This window comes from Crocodylus porosus, unplaced genomic scaffold, assembly GCF_001723895.1.
Source record: "Crocodylus porosus isolate Cpor-Errol unplaced genomic scaffold, CroPor_comp1, whole genome shotgun sequence".
Lineage (NCBI taxonomy): Eukaryota > Metazoa > Chordata > Crocodylia > Crocodylidae > Crocodylus > Crocodylus porosus.
In genome coordinates this window covers 234,120,188-234,137,742 of record NW_017728886.1, presented here as the reverse complement: position 1 = coordinate 234,137,742, position 17,555 = coordinate 234,120,188, and the positions used below count along the sequence as shown (strand labels likewise).

Below are 17,555 nucleotides of genomic sequence, written 5' to 3'. Positions count from 1 at the left end.
TTCTAGGCCCCCCACTGCTGCCCAGATTCACATTCCCTTCACCCCATGGACCAGGCCGCCCTCTCATTCTTTACAAATGCTTGCACTTGAGACAAATAAATCATCAGTGTACAATGCCAGCCCTTTGTGAAGAGGCAGCTGTAATTCACTTATCATAAAATATTATTTCCTCTATTTACTGGTGGGCTTATTTAATTTGAACACAGATTACTGAGGAAGCACAACTCTTCTAAAGGTATGAAAATAAACTATGCATGTATAGCTGAATCACTGTAAATCAGAGTGGCGGTAGGGGGTCAGTTTGTAAACTGGATCCCTTGCGGCATCTGTCTATGAGCATATGATCCTACATGCCCAGATCCAGCCATGTGCTGGCCTGCCCTGACCCTGCACACCTGGATCCAGTTGTCTGCTGGCCCCACCTGACCCCATGAACTCAGATTTGGCCATGCGCTTGCCTTATCCAACCCTGTGCACCCAGATCTAGCTGCACACTGGCCCCACCTGACTGTAGGAGCCCAGATGTGGCCACGTGCTGGCTTGACCTGACTTGGTGTTTCCAAATCTACTTACATGGAGTGATCTAGCAGGCAGGACAATGTTATCCAGCTCACAGGGTTTCCCACAAAGAGATATTTGGCAGCAGGGGAGTGACACAATGCTGCCACCACTTCCCCACCACCACATTTCTGTACCTGTAGAGAACTCTTGTGGGCTGGATGACATGACTCCTCCACAAGCTGGATGTGACCCGTGGGCCAGAGGCTGATCACCCCTGCTGTAAACCAGGAGTTCTGATATAGAACTCAGTGAAATGGACAAGATGCATACTAATGCAAAACAATAGGATTATTTGATACACAAGACACATTAATGGGTAACTGCTTGCTAAATACAAGGATGAACTCTAACTTTGGAGACATATTTGCATTTTTATTCCCCCAAATCATCAGCACAGTGTTTTCCTACCCAGATTTGGACAGTTATACCAGCCTGAAAGCTTGTGGAAGGAACACAAAAGCCCCACGTCTCTGTCCATAACAAGTAACAACCTCAAGAGAAAGTTATTCATCTCAGAGAATCTCTCAGCCAAACATTTATGTATATCAATGTGAAAACAGCCTCTGATCAGGACAGTTTGCAAACAAACTTGTAGTTTTAATTTCCTAGCCATTTAACTAATCCACTCACAAGGACTGTCCACTACAATAAGCAAGTTAAACAAACAAAATGATAGGGCCTTTATAGAAAGGAAAGCCTAAAATATCTAAGGGGGGGGGGGATTTTTACTTCAACACAATGCCTCCATAGCATAGTATCTACATAGCCTGTCATACCACTTCAAACCACTTAAATTGTAGCACACTTCAAAAAGTCTCATGTAAAAGACAGTCTTCATGTCTAAACTCCGATTTTTTTCTGTTAAAGGGTTGCTGCTGCTGCAGCTTTGCTGTCATAGCTCCCTAGGGGAACTCAGACTTACAAGCTTCTCTAACACCCTCTTTTCCTCAGATTATCAGAAGCTAAACTGGCAGGAAATTTCTTCTTTTAGCCTTGCTGCATCTGCATTCGGCGAGTACCAACAAAACTAGGCCAGCTAATGTGTGTGATCACTTCACACCCCTACAAAATGTAGCTATGCTGGCTAAACTTTGTAATGTAGACCAAGTGTCATTAAATTTCCTTACAAATGGGTTCTACTCTGATAGCTGATAAGGTTGGCAGAAGCTCTTTTGAATCAATTAGTCATGATTCCATCATTTATGCCATCATTTCTTCCTTGAACTTTTGCACTTAACATTCAAAGACCTGCTCACAGGAGAGGGAGCTCAAATAGACCCTTCCTATGGTCTAGAATAAAAAAATAAATAAAATCAGCTATAAGTACTGTGTTAGCATATGGGTGTATGGCTAGAGTTTGGCTACCAGTGCACATAGGCAAGATTTAATTTGCTAGCTCCATATTTTCAAAGTTACTAAAATTATGTTGGAGCACCTGTGTCACTGTCTTCTAGTAGTCCTTGTGCTCACTTTGGAGATCCCATGTTTAGTCTTTAAAATATTTAACATGTGGACTGAGCAGCATGGATGAATCTGAGGTTGTGCATTAAAGATATATAAGAAACAACATTTCTATTTTCAACATATCAGACACTTGTGCAATATCTACAGTACTTAAAGAAATGTGTTTTCCTCCCAGTGATTAGTGTCAAGCAGGTCACATCCTTTCATGGTACTGTACATATGTTAGGTGTGAATTAATTTCAGTAGCATAGGTCCTCTTAATGAATGGTATGCCAAAATTGTGACACAATTTGGATGACCACCTGCTTTCAATCTACTGCAGTTAAAACTCAGTCCCTTGGAAGGCTGGCTTTCACCTTCTCCTCAAGGACACCCTAATTTACATAGTGAAAAAACCAGATGAAAGCATACACTGGACCACAAGTATTGTAAGAATTCAGAGGCTACCTTGCTACATTGAATATACTGTCACATTTCAAAATACCTCTGGCATTGTATACCCACCGGGAAATGCCACACCATCATCGCACCTCTTCCACTTAATGACATTAGAGATGTTGTCAAAATGTAAAAAAACCAAACAAAAATGGACCCTAAAGTATCCTTCTAAATGCAATAAGGGTAATGCTAACTACAGCATTTGTAGATTAATACAATATTTGAAAGCTTTCCATAGCTTCCATTAAAATGTATGGCTTTCTCCCAATTCTTCTGAATTGTGAAAAAATTACAAGACCTCTAGACAAGAGTCCAGCATGCTATCTGACCCAGAGGAAGTGGTGAACATCTAAAGGCAGGAGTAAATAGCCAGGTAATAAATGTAACAAGAAACTGGCAAGAGGAAGGTAGAAACCTGGATGGCAGAGTCCTGCAATAATAAGTATTTGGGATGAATTATTTGACAAGATAGTAAAACTGAGACCAATGTATGCATATTTCACTGTTTTAACAGTAAGTTGGTGGTACTCCTTTTTAATACAACATGATTGCTTACCAAAATCATATTTTAGGTTGTCCATAAAAAAAATAAATGATCAAATCAGAATTTTTACTCATCTAGAATATATATTTGTTAATGAAGGCTTGATTCTCTACTGCCCCTAAGCTCTGGGGAGGCTGTCAGGGACTTGTTTCCAACGCCCATTCTCAGCTATCAGATAAAGGTAAAAGTTAAATTTGAAGGAGGACAGCTTTAAGTTCTGCCACTGGCTCAGAAACCTTATGCCACTGGAGAATCCAGCTAAACAAATCCCTGATTCATCGTGTCCCCTCATTTCTCCTGCCTTATTTTAACATGTATCCTTCTTCCTCTCATGCTGGGTTTATGGCAGACTTGATGCTGAAGCAGAGAAGCCTGACCAGTCAGTAGCCTTCTCAGAAGTAAATCTATGCTAGTTTCCATTAGACCAAGAATGCTCAACCCCAGCCTGTGGGCCTAATTTGGCACCTAGTATTGTGTCTGTGGATCTGCGGGGAGCCCCATAGGTCATAGCTCTGCACACTAGATCAGGCACACAAGGTAGTGCTGGACCTGATCTCAGCATATGGACATAACACAGGTCCACAGAATTTCATCCAGTGATTCATGCATACCTTCCACTTGAGCTACAATGCCTGCTTTAGACTAAAACATAGTCTTGATTTAAAGACTTCAAGTAACAAGGAATCCATCACCTGTGACAGAGTGGGGGTTTTGGAGCCCAATCTGGCTAGTCAGGTGCCGGGTGGAGGCAGCACGGGACCCAATTCTGGCATGTAGAGGCAGCAAGGGGTCCAATCTGGCTCATGGATCATCCCTGCACCACTCATCTGGCCAAAACCTTGAGCACCTCTGGATTAGCTAGTATTTTTCCCCACAATAAGACTCTCTGACTGCCTTCTGCAGCACAAACTAAGCTTGGTGGAGCACAGAAGCCTGCCCACATTGTTGAAAAATTCCAGTGCGTTTCATTACCAAGGGAACTACAGAGTTTGTATCAAGTTTACATACCCAAAATTGAACAAAAGGAAAGATCACCCCAATGAAAAAAAGCCATAAACACCACTAGCCAGCTAATGGGAAAAATACCTGTATTAACAACCAATTACTCTAAACTTTCTAAAAATGCACAGAAAGACATAATCATCACTTGCTTTAAATCCTGCTGTTATGTGTTCTGGCCATCTGTTGCTGAAAATAGATAGATGAAATCTGAGAAATGAGCAAGTCATACAAATGTAAGATTTCAGGACCACATCCTGCCATGAGCTCATCTTAGGAGGAGCAGATCCAGGCTGCCAAAAAGAGCCCTACTTCAACAGGGCTCTCCTTATGGTCCCAGAGGTGTGCCTAAAGAGAGAGCCTGTTGTAGGATTAAAGCATGGGATAATGGATGGCTGAAAAGAGAAAATTCAGAGGATAAGTTTCTTTGATGCTGGCAAGCAGTATGCAATTAGCAGTGCTTCATGCCTCAATGGTAGTTATACTGAATGATGTGATGGATTCCTTGTTACTTGAAGTCTTTAAATCAAGACTACATTTCAGTTTAAAGCAGGCATTGTAGCTCAAGTGGAAGGTATGCATGAATCACTGGATGAAATTCTATGGACCTGTGTTATGAAGAGGATAAGACTAGACTCGTGGTTCTCAGCCTTCTTAGTTTCAAGAATCCTTACATAACTTTTCTGATTTAAGCAGCACCCCATTTCAAAAATTATTTCATTTATTATAGTGGTTATCCACTTGAAGAGGGGTCAGGAAAGGAGAAGCAGCCAGCAAAAAGAATCTGCATTTATCTCACCTATCCCCCAGCAATGCCACCCTTCAAAGGCTGCCATGGCACCCTGGTTGCACATCACTGGACTGGACTATAATAGGCCCTTCTGGTCTTAAAAATCTATGAGTAATACAAGACCATTCAAGTGGCATGGTAAGGTGAAGAAAGCTGCCTGAGTACTTTTCATGTTTCAAAAGGTTATTAAGTAAAAGAAAAGCAAATTCTCCTGCCATTAAAACTACTTAGTCTTAAAGCAAAGCCTTGGCCTCAACAGGCAATTTCTTTGTATTCTATTTATTTGGAGAAAGTGGTAGTATGTACATAACAACACAAATTCTGCAGAAAAGGAGAAGCCTTCTAATAATTTCACAGAACTAGGGAGATTCTACAAAAATCAAGATTTCCCTAATTCTTGCTGCTCTGATTTCTGTGACAGAATAAATGTGTAAAATGAAAAGACTGGACAACTGGATATGCATGTAAGGTAAGGTAAACCTACCGAAAGGCAAGACTAGGGAATAGTAAGATTAGGGAATGAAACAAAAGCTGTAGAATAATGGAAACTCATGAGTAAAAAGCTGAGTTAAGAGATGGGGAGAAAGAAATAATGTTAAATTACTCTTTTAATTTTATTTTTCCCCTGCAGGATACTGTCTAGAGTACAAGCATAGATCAAAGAGCACCCCCATCTCTGACTTATTTAATGATGTGGTTCCTCCCTGCCCCCTTAAAAAATGTGTTTTTTATTTTCTTAAAAAGTATAAACATTTAACTTGTTCTAAAACACTGGTTTCAAAAAATAGACATATGTTATTCTTTATATATGGTACTTTTGTAAGTAGGTTTAATATGATGATTACTTGATATTCATGAAAAACAAACTAATTACTGCTGCTAAATCCACATGCCCTAGGCAGTCTTAATATACTCAAGCCCCTTTTGGTCCATTAAAAAAAAAAAAAAAAGATGTAGATGTTTAATGATTGTTAAGCTGCACAGAACAAATGTGATTAATTTTCACCTTATTTTGTCATTTTAGATAATGTATGACCTGGCCTTCAAATGGCAACTTGAAATTCAGGTAAATGGATGGAATTTACTGAATATTTAAACACATGTATTAGAAACTGAAAAGGTTTATCAGGGCCATCTTTCAGGGCCAGTTTTCTTGCCGTGGCAGGACTGACTTCTACTATCTATTTTCTTGTGCTTGGCTCCATCTGTTTTTAAATGTCTGAAACTGAGAACTTCTACCTCTTCCCTGCTGTAAGCAATCCACAGCTGAAGACATTCTTATCAGGTAGCGTTCCCCCCAAAACAATTTCAACTTCAAACAATCCTTTTCTTTCATTTCATTACCTAACTCCTAGTCATAAACCCTTCTACAACCCTAGTTAATTCCCTTCGTTCCTTTTTGTTTACACCCTTCAAATATGTGTAGATTTATGGCCATATACATCCCCTTTGCCATCTCTCACCCAAGCTATACGTATACTTGGTCCTAAAATCTGTCCTCATAAATCAATACCAGAATTTCTTAAATACCTTTGCTGTTTTCTTTTGAAATTCCAGTTAGCTTCAATAGACTCCCTGGTGGAAAATGTGGCTTCAGTGTGAGATAACTGGAGAGCCTTGAGAAGGTTCACTTTGAAGGTGAAAGAAACTCAAGGGAGTTGCCAATAAGGACTAGCAATAAATAGAGTAAAGGAAGCACTTGTGGATCCTTATCTTTTGCTCTTTTGGTATAACTTTGGAAAACTGAAATTGGGGCTCTGAAGTGGCCCTGCTAGCTGTGACTCACATGGGAGATCATACCGCAGAAGCTCCAGAGCTAAAGTTTAAGCCTTCAAGGGAATATCCCCTGAAGTATGAAGAGTCTGCAAGCAATATTGCAGATAAAACTGTGCCACAGTCGGACACAGAGGAACTATCACTCCTTCTGCTCCAGAGAATATTTTCTACACATGCTGCCCCATGTTGTGTTATCTCTTTTGGTTCTCTAAACCATTGCAAACTGAAGTCTGATTTATTTTCCATTCTCATCCTAGGTATATCATTTTTAGTTTTACTCTTGTCCAAGGTTCTCCCATTTACTGAATCCTTCTTTTGGATTATTTCAGCTCTGAATTCATAGATGTTTGGGTCAGAAGGGACTTCAGCATATCATCACATCTGACCCCCTGCCCTGGGCACAAAAGAGCCCTCAGGTCAGATGACCCCAGCTAGGTGTATGTCTAGCCACCTCCTAAAGACCTCCAACGTAGCGGAGAGCACCACCTCCCTTGGAAGCCCATTCCAGATTTTGGCAGCCCTTACTGTAAAGAAGTACTTCCTGATGTCTAACCTAAATCTGCTCTCCATCAGTTTGTGGCCGTTGTTCCTAGTTACCCAAAGGGGTGCCCTGGTAAACAGAGCATCTCCTATTCCTTGCTGGCCCCCCCCCCCGATGACTTTGTAGGTGGCCACAAGATCACCTCTCAGCCTTCTCTTGTGGAGGCTGAAGAGATTCAGGGCCCTCATTGGGCTTCGCCTGCAGGTCCCTAACCATCCAAGTGGCCCTTCTCTGAACCCTCTTGAGGTTGTCCATATCCCTCTTGAAGTGTGGCACCCAAAACTGGACGCAGTACTCCAACTGCGGCCTGACTAATGCCACTTAAAGGGGAAGTACCATCTCCTTGGACCTGTTTGTCGTACACCTGCTAATGGATGATAAAGTGAGGTTAGCTTTACTGATCACTTGGTGACAGTGACAACTCATGTTCATCTTGGAGTCAACAGTGACTCCAAGATCCCTTTCCACTTCTGTGCTGCTGAGAAGGTCCTCTCCCAGCCTGTAAGCGTGCTGGTGATTCCTTCTCCCTAGGTGCAGCACCTTGCATTTGTAGTTATTGAACTGTAACCTATTCTGTTTCTCCCACTTTTCCAATCTATTCAGATCTTCCTGGATTCATTCTCTACCCTCTAGTGTGCTAACTTTATCCCATAATTTGGTATCATCTGTGAATTTGGACAGAGTGCTTTCCATGCACTCATCCAAGTTGCTGATGAAGACCCTGAACAACACCGGTCCAAGGATTGAGCCTTGTGCGACTCCACTGCCCACATCTTTCCAGGTCGATACTGACCCATCCATCACCACTCTCTGGGTGCAAACCCTAAGCCAATCTGCCACCCACCTGACCATGTAATCATTTACATAGTCACTCAGTTTAGCTATAAGAATATAATGAGATACCATATCAAAGGCCTTCTTAAAATCCAAGTAGATGACATCCACAATGTGCATTTAATGAAGTCATAACTATTGTTATCACTGGTTTGTATAAGTTTCCAATACACCATCATTACCAAAGCTCACTGTGGCTATGCCTATGCAGTTAACTTATTGTGCCCAGTAATGGTCTCCTCACACACATCATGTAGCTCCAGCTGGCTCCCAAATCAGAAGCTGTGTAACCACCACATGGCACTTTAGACAGGTTAATCAGTATTACAGAATGACCCTTCTACCCCAGCCCACCTTTGGCATTGTATGGACATGGCTACACTAGCGTGCACCAGATATAGGAGGGCATCTGTGCAGAACAATAACGTTTCCTCAAAGATGCTAGTACCACAATGGTGCATTTAGACATGGTTTAAAACAGTCTTAGACTTCTGCTTTATTAATTTATTTCAATAAAATATGAAATAAGTATTAAATCTGGGAACAGTAATGGATACTACTAGCTCAACAGCTACTTGTTTTTTCTAAATGGTTTCCCTCCTGCAGTAAGCTTCATTGCTATCCTACCCTTTCTAGTGAGAACCAGTTTGCGCTCATCTGCACCTTTAATTAGACACAGGAAAACTAAAGAAACTGTTCAATTGGAATTTAATAAAAATGATAGATTTCATTGCTGTCAGACACCAGTTCAGCTCGGTGAAATTCATGATGTGGCATCAGCTCACACTAAAAGTATATTCATCTTTTAGGAGCAAGTATCAGCACTGTCACTCATAACACCTCAGCCCAAATTAACAATCTCTCCTGATAGTTTAGAAGCACCCTGATCAGGAGGGATGGCAGCTTTCTCATGAGAGGTCTTAGAGTTGACAAAAAATTTCCCAAGATGCGTTAGGGAAGACAGATATGAAGCGTTACCCTTCCCATTGAGCAATGCCATGCAGCATCTTTTTTATTAATAGCAAAAGAAGCTCCTGAAATGATCAGAATTGGATCAGGCACCTTAACCAGAGTGTGCACTAGTTGAAGGAAATCATCACTTGATACTGTTGATGCAACACCTGTTCCATGGCCAGGTCTGAGCCCAGACTGCAATAAAACAAATGCATTTGCGGAATCTAGATGCACCTCGATATGGCAAATCACAAAACTACTTCATAACTTTCATTAAAACAGGAATTCTTAATCCTCTAAAGTTGCCATCTTGAAAAGAAGCTTAGAAAGGAAGGATGGTGGTCCTCAAAAAGGGTGCATGGGTGATCTAGATAATTATCTTATTAAGTAATCATATTTTGGTAGTGTTGGAAGGAAAGCAAAGACAGCCTCTGCCTCAGGGAGCTTAAAATGTAACAACATGGTAAGAGATAACAGGATGATAAACAGATGAGCAATATAATAGCAAAGGCTGTAACATTTGCATTATTAATAGTTTCAGTTGTCATTGTGGTTACAAGTGTCCACCAGCCTAACCAATACTCACAACAGTGTTAAAAACATCATGCCGGGGAAGTTTAGGAATTCAGAAAAGGATAAGGTGGTAACTCTGAATTCTGATAAAAGGTGCTTTCTATGGATAGATAGGGCACAAGAGAAATCACAGAAGTGCTTGTGAAAAAAGCAAACAGGCTATTGTCATTGGCAGATCAAAGACATTAGTTAACTCCGCAGCAACAGATGTGATGGGTAGAGCGAAGATGCGATAAACGTGGGAGATTCATAAACACAGAGAGACAAGGCTTGCATATGCTGTACAGAAAATGGTGCTGCAAAAGAGGCACAATTCAGAAGTAGCAGCACCAAAATAATGGGCTATAAAGATTAATATAATGGCAACACTTGGATAGATATAAGGAGGAAGTGTTCATGACCGTCAAAGAAGAGACTATAGTTAAATTGTTGAGATATAACTTTTTGAGGGCTTGAGCAAGAGCTACATTAGAATATAAGCCATAAGACTGGAAGAGACCTGCAGGTTACTAAATCTAGTCCTCTGCTGTCAACAGACAAGCGTCTCTTTCAGAAACGTATCAAGTACCATCTTGAAGTGATTGAGGTTTCTGTCTCAATTACTGAAGGCTGATCCAGGACCTCACCCTTTTGGTGATTAAAAACCTTCTGTTTTCCATCCTAAATATATTCCTGGCCAGTTTGTGTCCATTTGTTCTTCTGCTATCATCCCCATCCCACCCCTCTTGGATGTATTTATAGAAAGCAATCCTATCCACTCTGAATCTTCATTTTACTTTGTTAAATAAGCCAGGCTCTTTTATCTCCTCTTGTCAGATAGGCACTGTATTTCCCTGATTACCCTAGCAACCATTCTCTGCATCTGCTTAAGTACAAGTACAGTTCCCTTGAACAATGGCAACCAGACCTGTACAAGGCATTTCAAATGAGTTCCTATCAATAACCCTGTGCAATGGCTCTAACTTCCGTATCTCCACTGGAATACCTCATAGGGTATTGTTTTGTCATTTCCATGGCTGTGTCACATCGGTGGTTCACCTGGTGTGATCTATATTTGACAAAGCCATGTTATATTTAAATCCTATTTACCTCAATATCTTTAACTCTTTCATTCAATACTTGTTCTAAACCTTGCATGCTATTGAGTTCACACTGATGGCAAGATCATCCCTTTCTCCCTTCTTTCAGCATTCTAGTACATAAATTATTGATTCTTTGCACCACCCACCTGACTGCTGCAAGCTTTCAGAGGTTTTTTTTCCCCTTCAGAGGTGTTAATTTCCATTCCATGCTCTCATTCCCATTAGCTATCCTACTTTTGCCAGGTGTTCTATATGAAAAGTTTGGAAAACTTCTGCCAATCTTGGCTATAATGAGCCAAAAAAACTATTGGTCCAATTCATAGGTGGTTAGTAATTATACTCCAGGAACACCCGCAACTCTAGTAAAGCACGAATGGGTGGAAAGCCAGACAGCATGAATGGTGACTTTCTCAGTTTTGGTTGGGGAAGGATCTTTTCTCCAGATGTATAAGATCTAGTAAGCTTTCTATAAAAAATGAAGATTTCTCCTAAACAAAATCTATTGCACTCAGTACATAAAGAAGTGTGACCAAGATAATGAGAAAAGGATATAAACTGAATAAAGGTTTAAACCTGGAAGCCAGAGAAAAAAGTAAAGTCTGGAAATAAGCATTGTGTAATAACTGTCATATGAATGAATTTCATTTTCAGCATAAGATGTATTTTACTGCAAAAATACTTAAATAAAACTGACTTATTCAAATCACCCTTGTGTCTTAGGTGTGAAACAGGTTAAAAAGTTTTGGCACTGTGTGAATGGACCAAAAACACAGCAGGTACTATTACCTGTTAAGTACAATGGTGCAAAAATATGGATTCATATTGGTATTAAGGACTATAAGACTGGGAGAGCCCTCCTAAGTCTTCTGCATCTGTAGGTACCCACATCAGTAACCCATTCATAAACTTATCAAGCTCCATCTTCATATTTCTTCTACTTCCTAGTGCAAATGTATTTGTAACTAAACTTTCTCTTACCTTTTCTATTATTTTTGCAATAGTTCTTTTTAAACTTCCTTCTTCAAGGCCAACCACTTTTTCATCGCATAGCAAATAGAAAGCAGAACCCCTACTAGCCAGGCAAAGTTTACTGTCAATTGATCAATGAATATTTCAGGAAATCAAGTTCTCAGCATGCTCCAGAGTTCTGTGGTTTGGTCCTTGACATATATCTAAAATGAACATTTCTAGGAAGACCTTCAAGCTCCTTGAAGAATTCACTACATCTAATGGAAACACCACTAAGAAGAAAACCTGAACCAAAAACTCTTAATGCTTTAGATTTTCTTTTCTTAGGCAACTCCATTATAGGTTTATTTTTCAGCATACAGGTAAGCTATCTTTGAAAGATACTTAACAAAAGTTACAACAGGTATGTTTCCAGTCTAGTCTTCCTGTTGTATGAGCACAGAGGAAAACAGGTGATACTATTCCTAAAGTAGCTTCAAAGGCTGTAACTACAAGAAATTCAAGGCATTCTCTTATCCCCCATCCCTTTTAGAGAATTCCTGAGGGCATACTTTTGTTAGTGATTTTTGCTTATTGATTGGTTAAATGTAATCTATCCAGGTGTCTGTTAAGATAAACAAAATATGCCAATCAAAATTTTAAAAAAGTGCCCCAATTCCTTCATTTTAGGCATCATTAAAAGACACAGACTCACATGACTTTCACCTGGTTTCCTTTAGCATTATACGTCTGGTGATTTCAAAGACAGTATGCTTAATGGCTGAAAACTTATTGGTGTTGGAAATTCATGTGTGAACCTCTTCAAAATAAAAATGATATCCAGAATGCATCATAGTGTCTGTTATTCAACCAAGGACTTCTAATCATTTAACATTTGATGAACCATTGCCATTTTATCTTGCCTCAAGTTTGGAGAAAAGGTCTGTTACCTTCTGAATCACTAACACAACTAACTATGTTAGGAGAATCTCAAATGTGCACATTTCAAATAACAGCTGGAATCTGCTGGTTTCCATGCCTTCCTCTGGCTGCAGCTTCCTACACCCACCCCAGGGGGCAGGACCGCATGGTGTAGCACAGGAGCTGAGGGTGAGTCTGGACCACTGTAGGTGGGTGGAGGCAGAATCAGGGCCACGTGGAAGGGAAGACTGTGTTTGCATGGGGCAGCAGCTGGGGAGGCACGCATTGCAGCAGGAGGATGGGGACTTGTGCCTATGTGATGTAACAGAGGGGGGGAAAGGCTGCAGTGCAACAGTAGGGGGTGCCCAGTGCAGCAGTTGAGGGGATGCTCAGACAGGTGAGTGGAGCAGCAATGGAGGAGGATCTATGTGGCACAATGACCTATAGCTCACCTGGTGCAACCCACGCAGCATGTGGCCCCTGGGGACTAGGAAGTTAGACAGTCCTGACTTGGACAGACGGCCAGGATGTTGTGGGAAAATTAGCTTCAGATATTTCTATTCCGATGCTCACCAATGGAATAATTAACAATGTTGACATCTCCAGGTTTCAGATTTAATTCACTTAGATTGATATAAACTGGCCTATTCATCAATATTATGATTTTTCCCTCCAGTGATTCAGGGCAACAACATGAGTTGAAAAATATGAAGAGAACAGACACAGAGACCCCAGCATAAGCTGGCTTAATTCATACACTTCAGAGTAGACAACACAAAGAGTATTAGAAAGTAATGAAAGAAAGCATTATACTTGACTGTACTGAATCCAGGTTAGCTGTATATATTATGATATAAGCAAGGCTGACAATTTGAACTAGAATTGTTTTCATTTACTCATTACAGGGGACTTCGCAGTACGTATGAAAGACATTAACGAAGGACAAATGGGCATTTCTGGGTACAATGAAGAAAAAGTGTTCTGAATAAGGCAGGAAGTAGCTTTTGTTGCAGCAAGTTTGCATATTCTCTACTAAGAGCACAAGACTTTTGCAACACACCAGCTCAAAATTAGAATTCTGGGCATCCATTCAACTTTTATGATTTTGTCCATTCCTCTGACAATGGGAAAAGAGTGCCCTGCAATTATTTATTGAAGATATTCCCATAGTATACTTCTTTACAATGCACATTTCCAAAAGAGGCCCTGTGCCTGCAAAGTATCCAAGGAAGAGAAAACTACACTGTATTTCTTCTATTACTAATGGTTCAACAGGGTAATTAAGTGATGTCTTCTCCACCTCCCTCAGTCTTGGGGAAGAAGGGGCTGAGGGAGAAAGGAAGTTTCTTTAGACCAGTGCGGTAACAAACTAGTCTTGGGGTCCTTAGACAGAAAGGGAAAAGGAGGGAGCTGGACCTTTTACTGTCTAACCCTAACCCAGGATACATGAGGAGACAGTACCTCAGCAGGAAAGAGAGAATAGTCCTCCATTTTTCTCCCACTGGCTAGGAGGGGAACAGGAGAGTTGAGTGCCTTTGGTGGGTTACACAGTAGGCCTGTGTGAAGTGGCTAGTATTTGCTTCGGATTCGGATCTGGCCAATTCGGGGAACAGTGATTTGATTTGGTGATTCGAATCACTGCCCCGAACTGATTCGGCCAAATTCAATTCAGAGATTCAGAACCTGCCCCAGTTCCCAGCACTTTGGAAAAAAAAAAAGCCCAAACTCACTGGGTGCTGCCAGGTGGGGGGGCAATCCCTGCTGCCCCCCACTGTGTGGGGGGCTCTGCACAAGCCCCCTGACCTCCCCCCCACTGTACCACTCATGGCTGCCCTGCTTGCTCCAGCTCTGGCCCTTTAAGGAAAAAAAAACCGAGAAAAACCCCCACACTCACCCTTCCTGCCAGTGGGGGTGACCCCCGCTGCCTCCCGCCATGTGCAAGGCTCTTCCATGAGCCCCCCCAAAGCCCTGAGGCCACTGCAGGAGTGGTGAGTCCTGGGACTTTTCTTGTTTTTTTTTTTTTTCCTTAAAGGGCTGGAGCTGGCCCAGGTAGAGCATCCATGGGGTGGGGCTGGGGGAGTGGGGCTGGCAGAGCCCCTCCATGCAGCATGGGGCAGTGCAGGGTAGCAGGGATCGCCCCCTTCCTGGCAGCACCCAGTGATTTGGGCTTTTTTTAAAGCGCTGGAAGCTGGGGCAGGCAGGGCAGCCATGGGGGGGCTGGGGGAGTGGGCAGGGATCAGAAAGGGGATGGGGACTTGCAGGGATCCTCCCATGGCCTTCCACCTCTCCCCCAGCCCCTCCTTCCCCACCCCTAGTACTTACCAGCTCCGAGTCCGGCTGCAGCTCCCTGCTGCAGCCACCGTGGACTGCCCAAATCAAAGCTCTCTGAATCTTTGGAAAAGATTCGGAGAGCTTTGAATCAGTTTGGACCTTTTAATTGGTCCCCGGATTCAATTTGGATTTAGAGATGCAAATCTTGGGCCAAATTGGGCCAAATCTCCTCCGAATCAAATCACCACCCAAAGCTTTGCACAGCTGTATTACACAGCCCTGCTATATGGAAGGCTCTGAAGTTAGGTAGCAGCCAGTCCACTTGGGTTACTTACTAGCCTTTTCTGCTCTATAACAAAAGTACAATCTGAACTGCATTCCCAAGATGCTGTGGGCCTGACAGATCACAGGATTTGAGGATCACGAAGGAATATGATTTTGTTTGCTGCAAGGTATCTGATGGGGAGTTTCATCTTCCTAGGAACATCTTGGAGGCCTAATTTGGCATTAATGATCAAATATAAGATTTAAAAGGTGGAAGCTTAGTGAGTGAAGTTTGTCATCACCCACAGCTAGTGCTCAGTGGAGTAAGAGGCTCAAAGGGGCCATCTCACAGAAGTAAAAGAGTGTGAACACCAGTATATGATAGGTGGATGCAATGAGCCAAAACAAAGATGAAGATACATTAAGCATATGCAGCCTTTCATGTGGTCTCTCATTCCTCTTTGGATAGTGTGACCATATTACTTTTAAGGAAATCTGGGACACTGGCCCCTCAAGTCTGCAGTGCTGTTGCAGGCAGCGGCGTTCTTGGTGGTACTTGCCTGGTGCCCTATGCCGCTCTACTTCCCCGCCAGACTGAGCCCCACATCCTTGCGATTCCGGGATTTCTGTTTTAATTTTCACTAACTGGCTGGGATTGGCCTATGAAATCTGGAACTGTCCTTCCCAAACTGGGATGTGTGGTCACCCTATCTTTGCAAGATGAGGCAAAAGAGGTGTTAAAATAAAGAATAATATATGCACTCCATTTATGTCATATTTCTACCACTGCAAATGATTTAAATGTCTGATGTGAGCCATAGAAATTCTAAGAAAATCCCAGGTTATCTAATTTACCTCAATGGCTTTGCTGGAAGTTTCTAATCCAACCATATTAGCTTGTATTATTTGCTGCAGAAGTTGTACTTGAGCCACACTGAGGAAGAAATCCAGGTTTGTGGTCACATTCACCTCTAAAGAATGGCCGCACACTAAAATCTCCTATGGAGAAAAATAATTCAAAACACTTGTTAGCAAATTCCAGATAGAGAATTTACAGTTTCTACATGAACTACAAAATTTAAGCCATTTAAAAATGTTAATTAGGATTGTTAAATCTGCTTATCCTTAACTAGCAGAGACTGTCATACCAATTATAAAGTTTTCTGATGAAGGCACAGTTTGATATCTTACTTCCTTCCAACAGCCTATGTAACCATCAAGACAAACTATATCTAAGTGTTTCATGCGTGAAGTCTTGTTTCCGTTTTTTTGTAGTATCAAATAGTGGACTGTCAGATTTTTGTTTTTCATTTTCTTGGCAATGGATTACAATTCTCCTTTCCCCTCTTCTTCCAAAAGATGTACTTTTTTGGAATATAAAATAAGCTTGATTTATAATGAAATCATGTGTTGGAACTTGCTGATAACCAGCCTAATTGATTTCTGTTTACTTGTAAACTGCTGTTAATAACTTGGCAGAGTGAGTTGGATGACCACTGTTTTATTGGTATTATATAGCACAGCTAAAGTTCTAGACCACAGTTGGCAGCAATACAGAGATGAAAAATAGAACCAGTCCAGAAAGGTTGATTAATAAGCAGAAGCACTGCCCTTTTCATGAGAATCTTGTTTATATTCAAATGTTTAGTAATCTATGTAGACTTCTTTCTTTACCAGTAAGTGTCTCGGAGGGAATAGGTAACAAGGAGAATCTGACTAATAAAACATTTACATTCCTGAACATAAGTATTAGTAAATTTCAGACGTTTCTTATTACTGAATCCTTTCCATGCATCTCAGCTATCCCCCAATATTTGTTTAAGTTAAACTCTTTCCAACCCACACTTTTGATGGCATTTTACATTAAATGTTTCAATTCTCCCCTCATATAGCCAGCCTATTCATTCTGCTTAAGTGTGTACCTGTAACCTATAGTTCAAATATGCCTTTTTATTCCTGCCTCAGTTTTGTCCTCCCCAGGAGGCAGCTATTATGAGAGATCACTCCCAGTTGCTGGCCAGAAATGACTGGCACCTCCTGACATATAAAATTTTTAAGTTCCCTTGTGCCATGCTAATGCCAAAAAATGAACCACAGTCTCTTGTGTGTACAAGGTCCCGTAGGCTTATTGTTAATGAGCCGGCCTACAGACTGGTAAAAGTTATTGCAAAATCTTTCCAATCGATGTGGAATATCTTGCACTACCACTATTAATTTTGGGGTGGTATGCTTTTGGAAATTCTTAACTTGGGAAGTTCAATTACGACAAAAATCAGTCGATTCTTTTTTTGCTGAGACAATGTAGCTTTCAGGTTTGCTTTCAAGGGTCCTAGGAAAAGTGTTTTTTAAATGTTGAAAAGTGTTGAGAAAACATGATTCATTAAAAAGCCTTTAAAAATACTGCTGGAAACCATTAAAAGATTCCCACTTTTGATTTTTCAGACAGTGCCAAATTAGGCCAGCCTGTTTCATAGTTTGTAGGGTCGGAAGGGACCTGAGCAGATCATCAAGTCCAACCCTCTGCCATGGCAGGAAAGAGTACTGGGGTCAAATGACCCCAGCAAGGTGTTCATCCAGCCTCCTCTTAAAGACCCC

General features: G+C 41.3%; 1 protein-coding gene across 1 annotated transcript in view; it reads right to left on the bottom strand.

Moving 5' to 3' along the window:
* Positions 1 to 17,555, bottom strand: part of VPS13B (vacuolar protein sorting 13 homolog B) — an 869,608-nt gene that overhangs the window by 229,861 nt on the left and 622,192 nt on the right. The window contains exon 32 of the mRNA XM_019545488.1: positions 15,816 to 15,959. Coding sequence (XP_019401033.1) covers positions 15,816 to 15,959 — 144 coding nt within the window. The remainder of the gene's footprint in view (positions 1 to 15,815; positions 15,960 to 17,555) is intronic.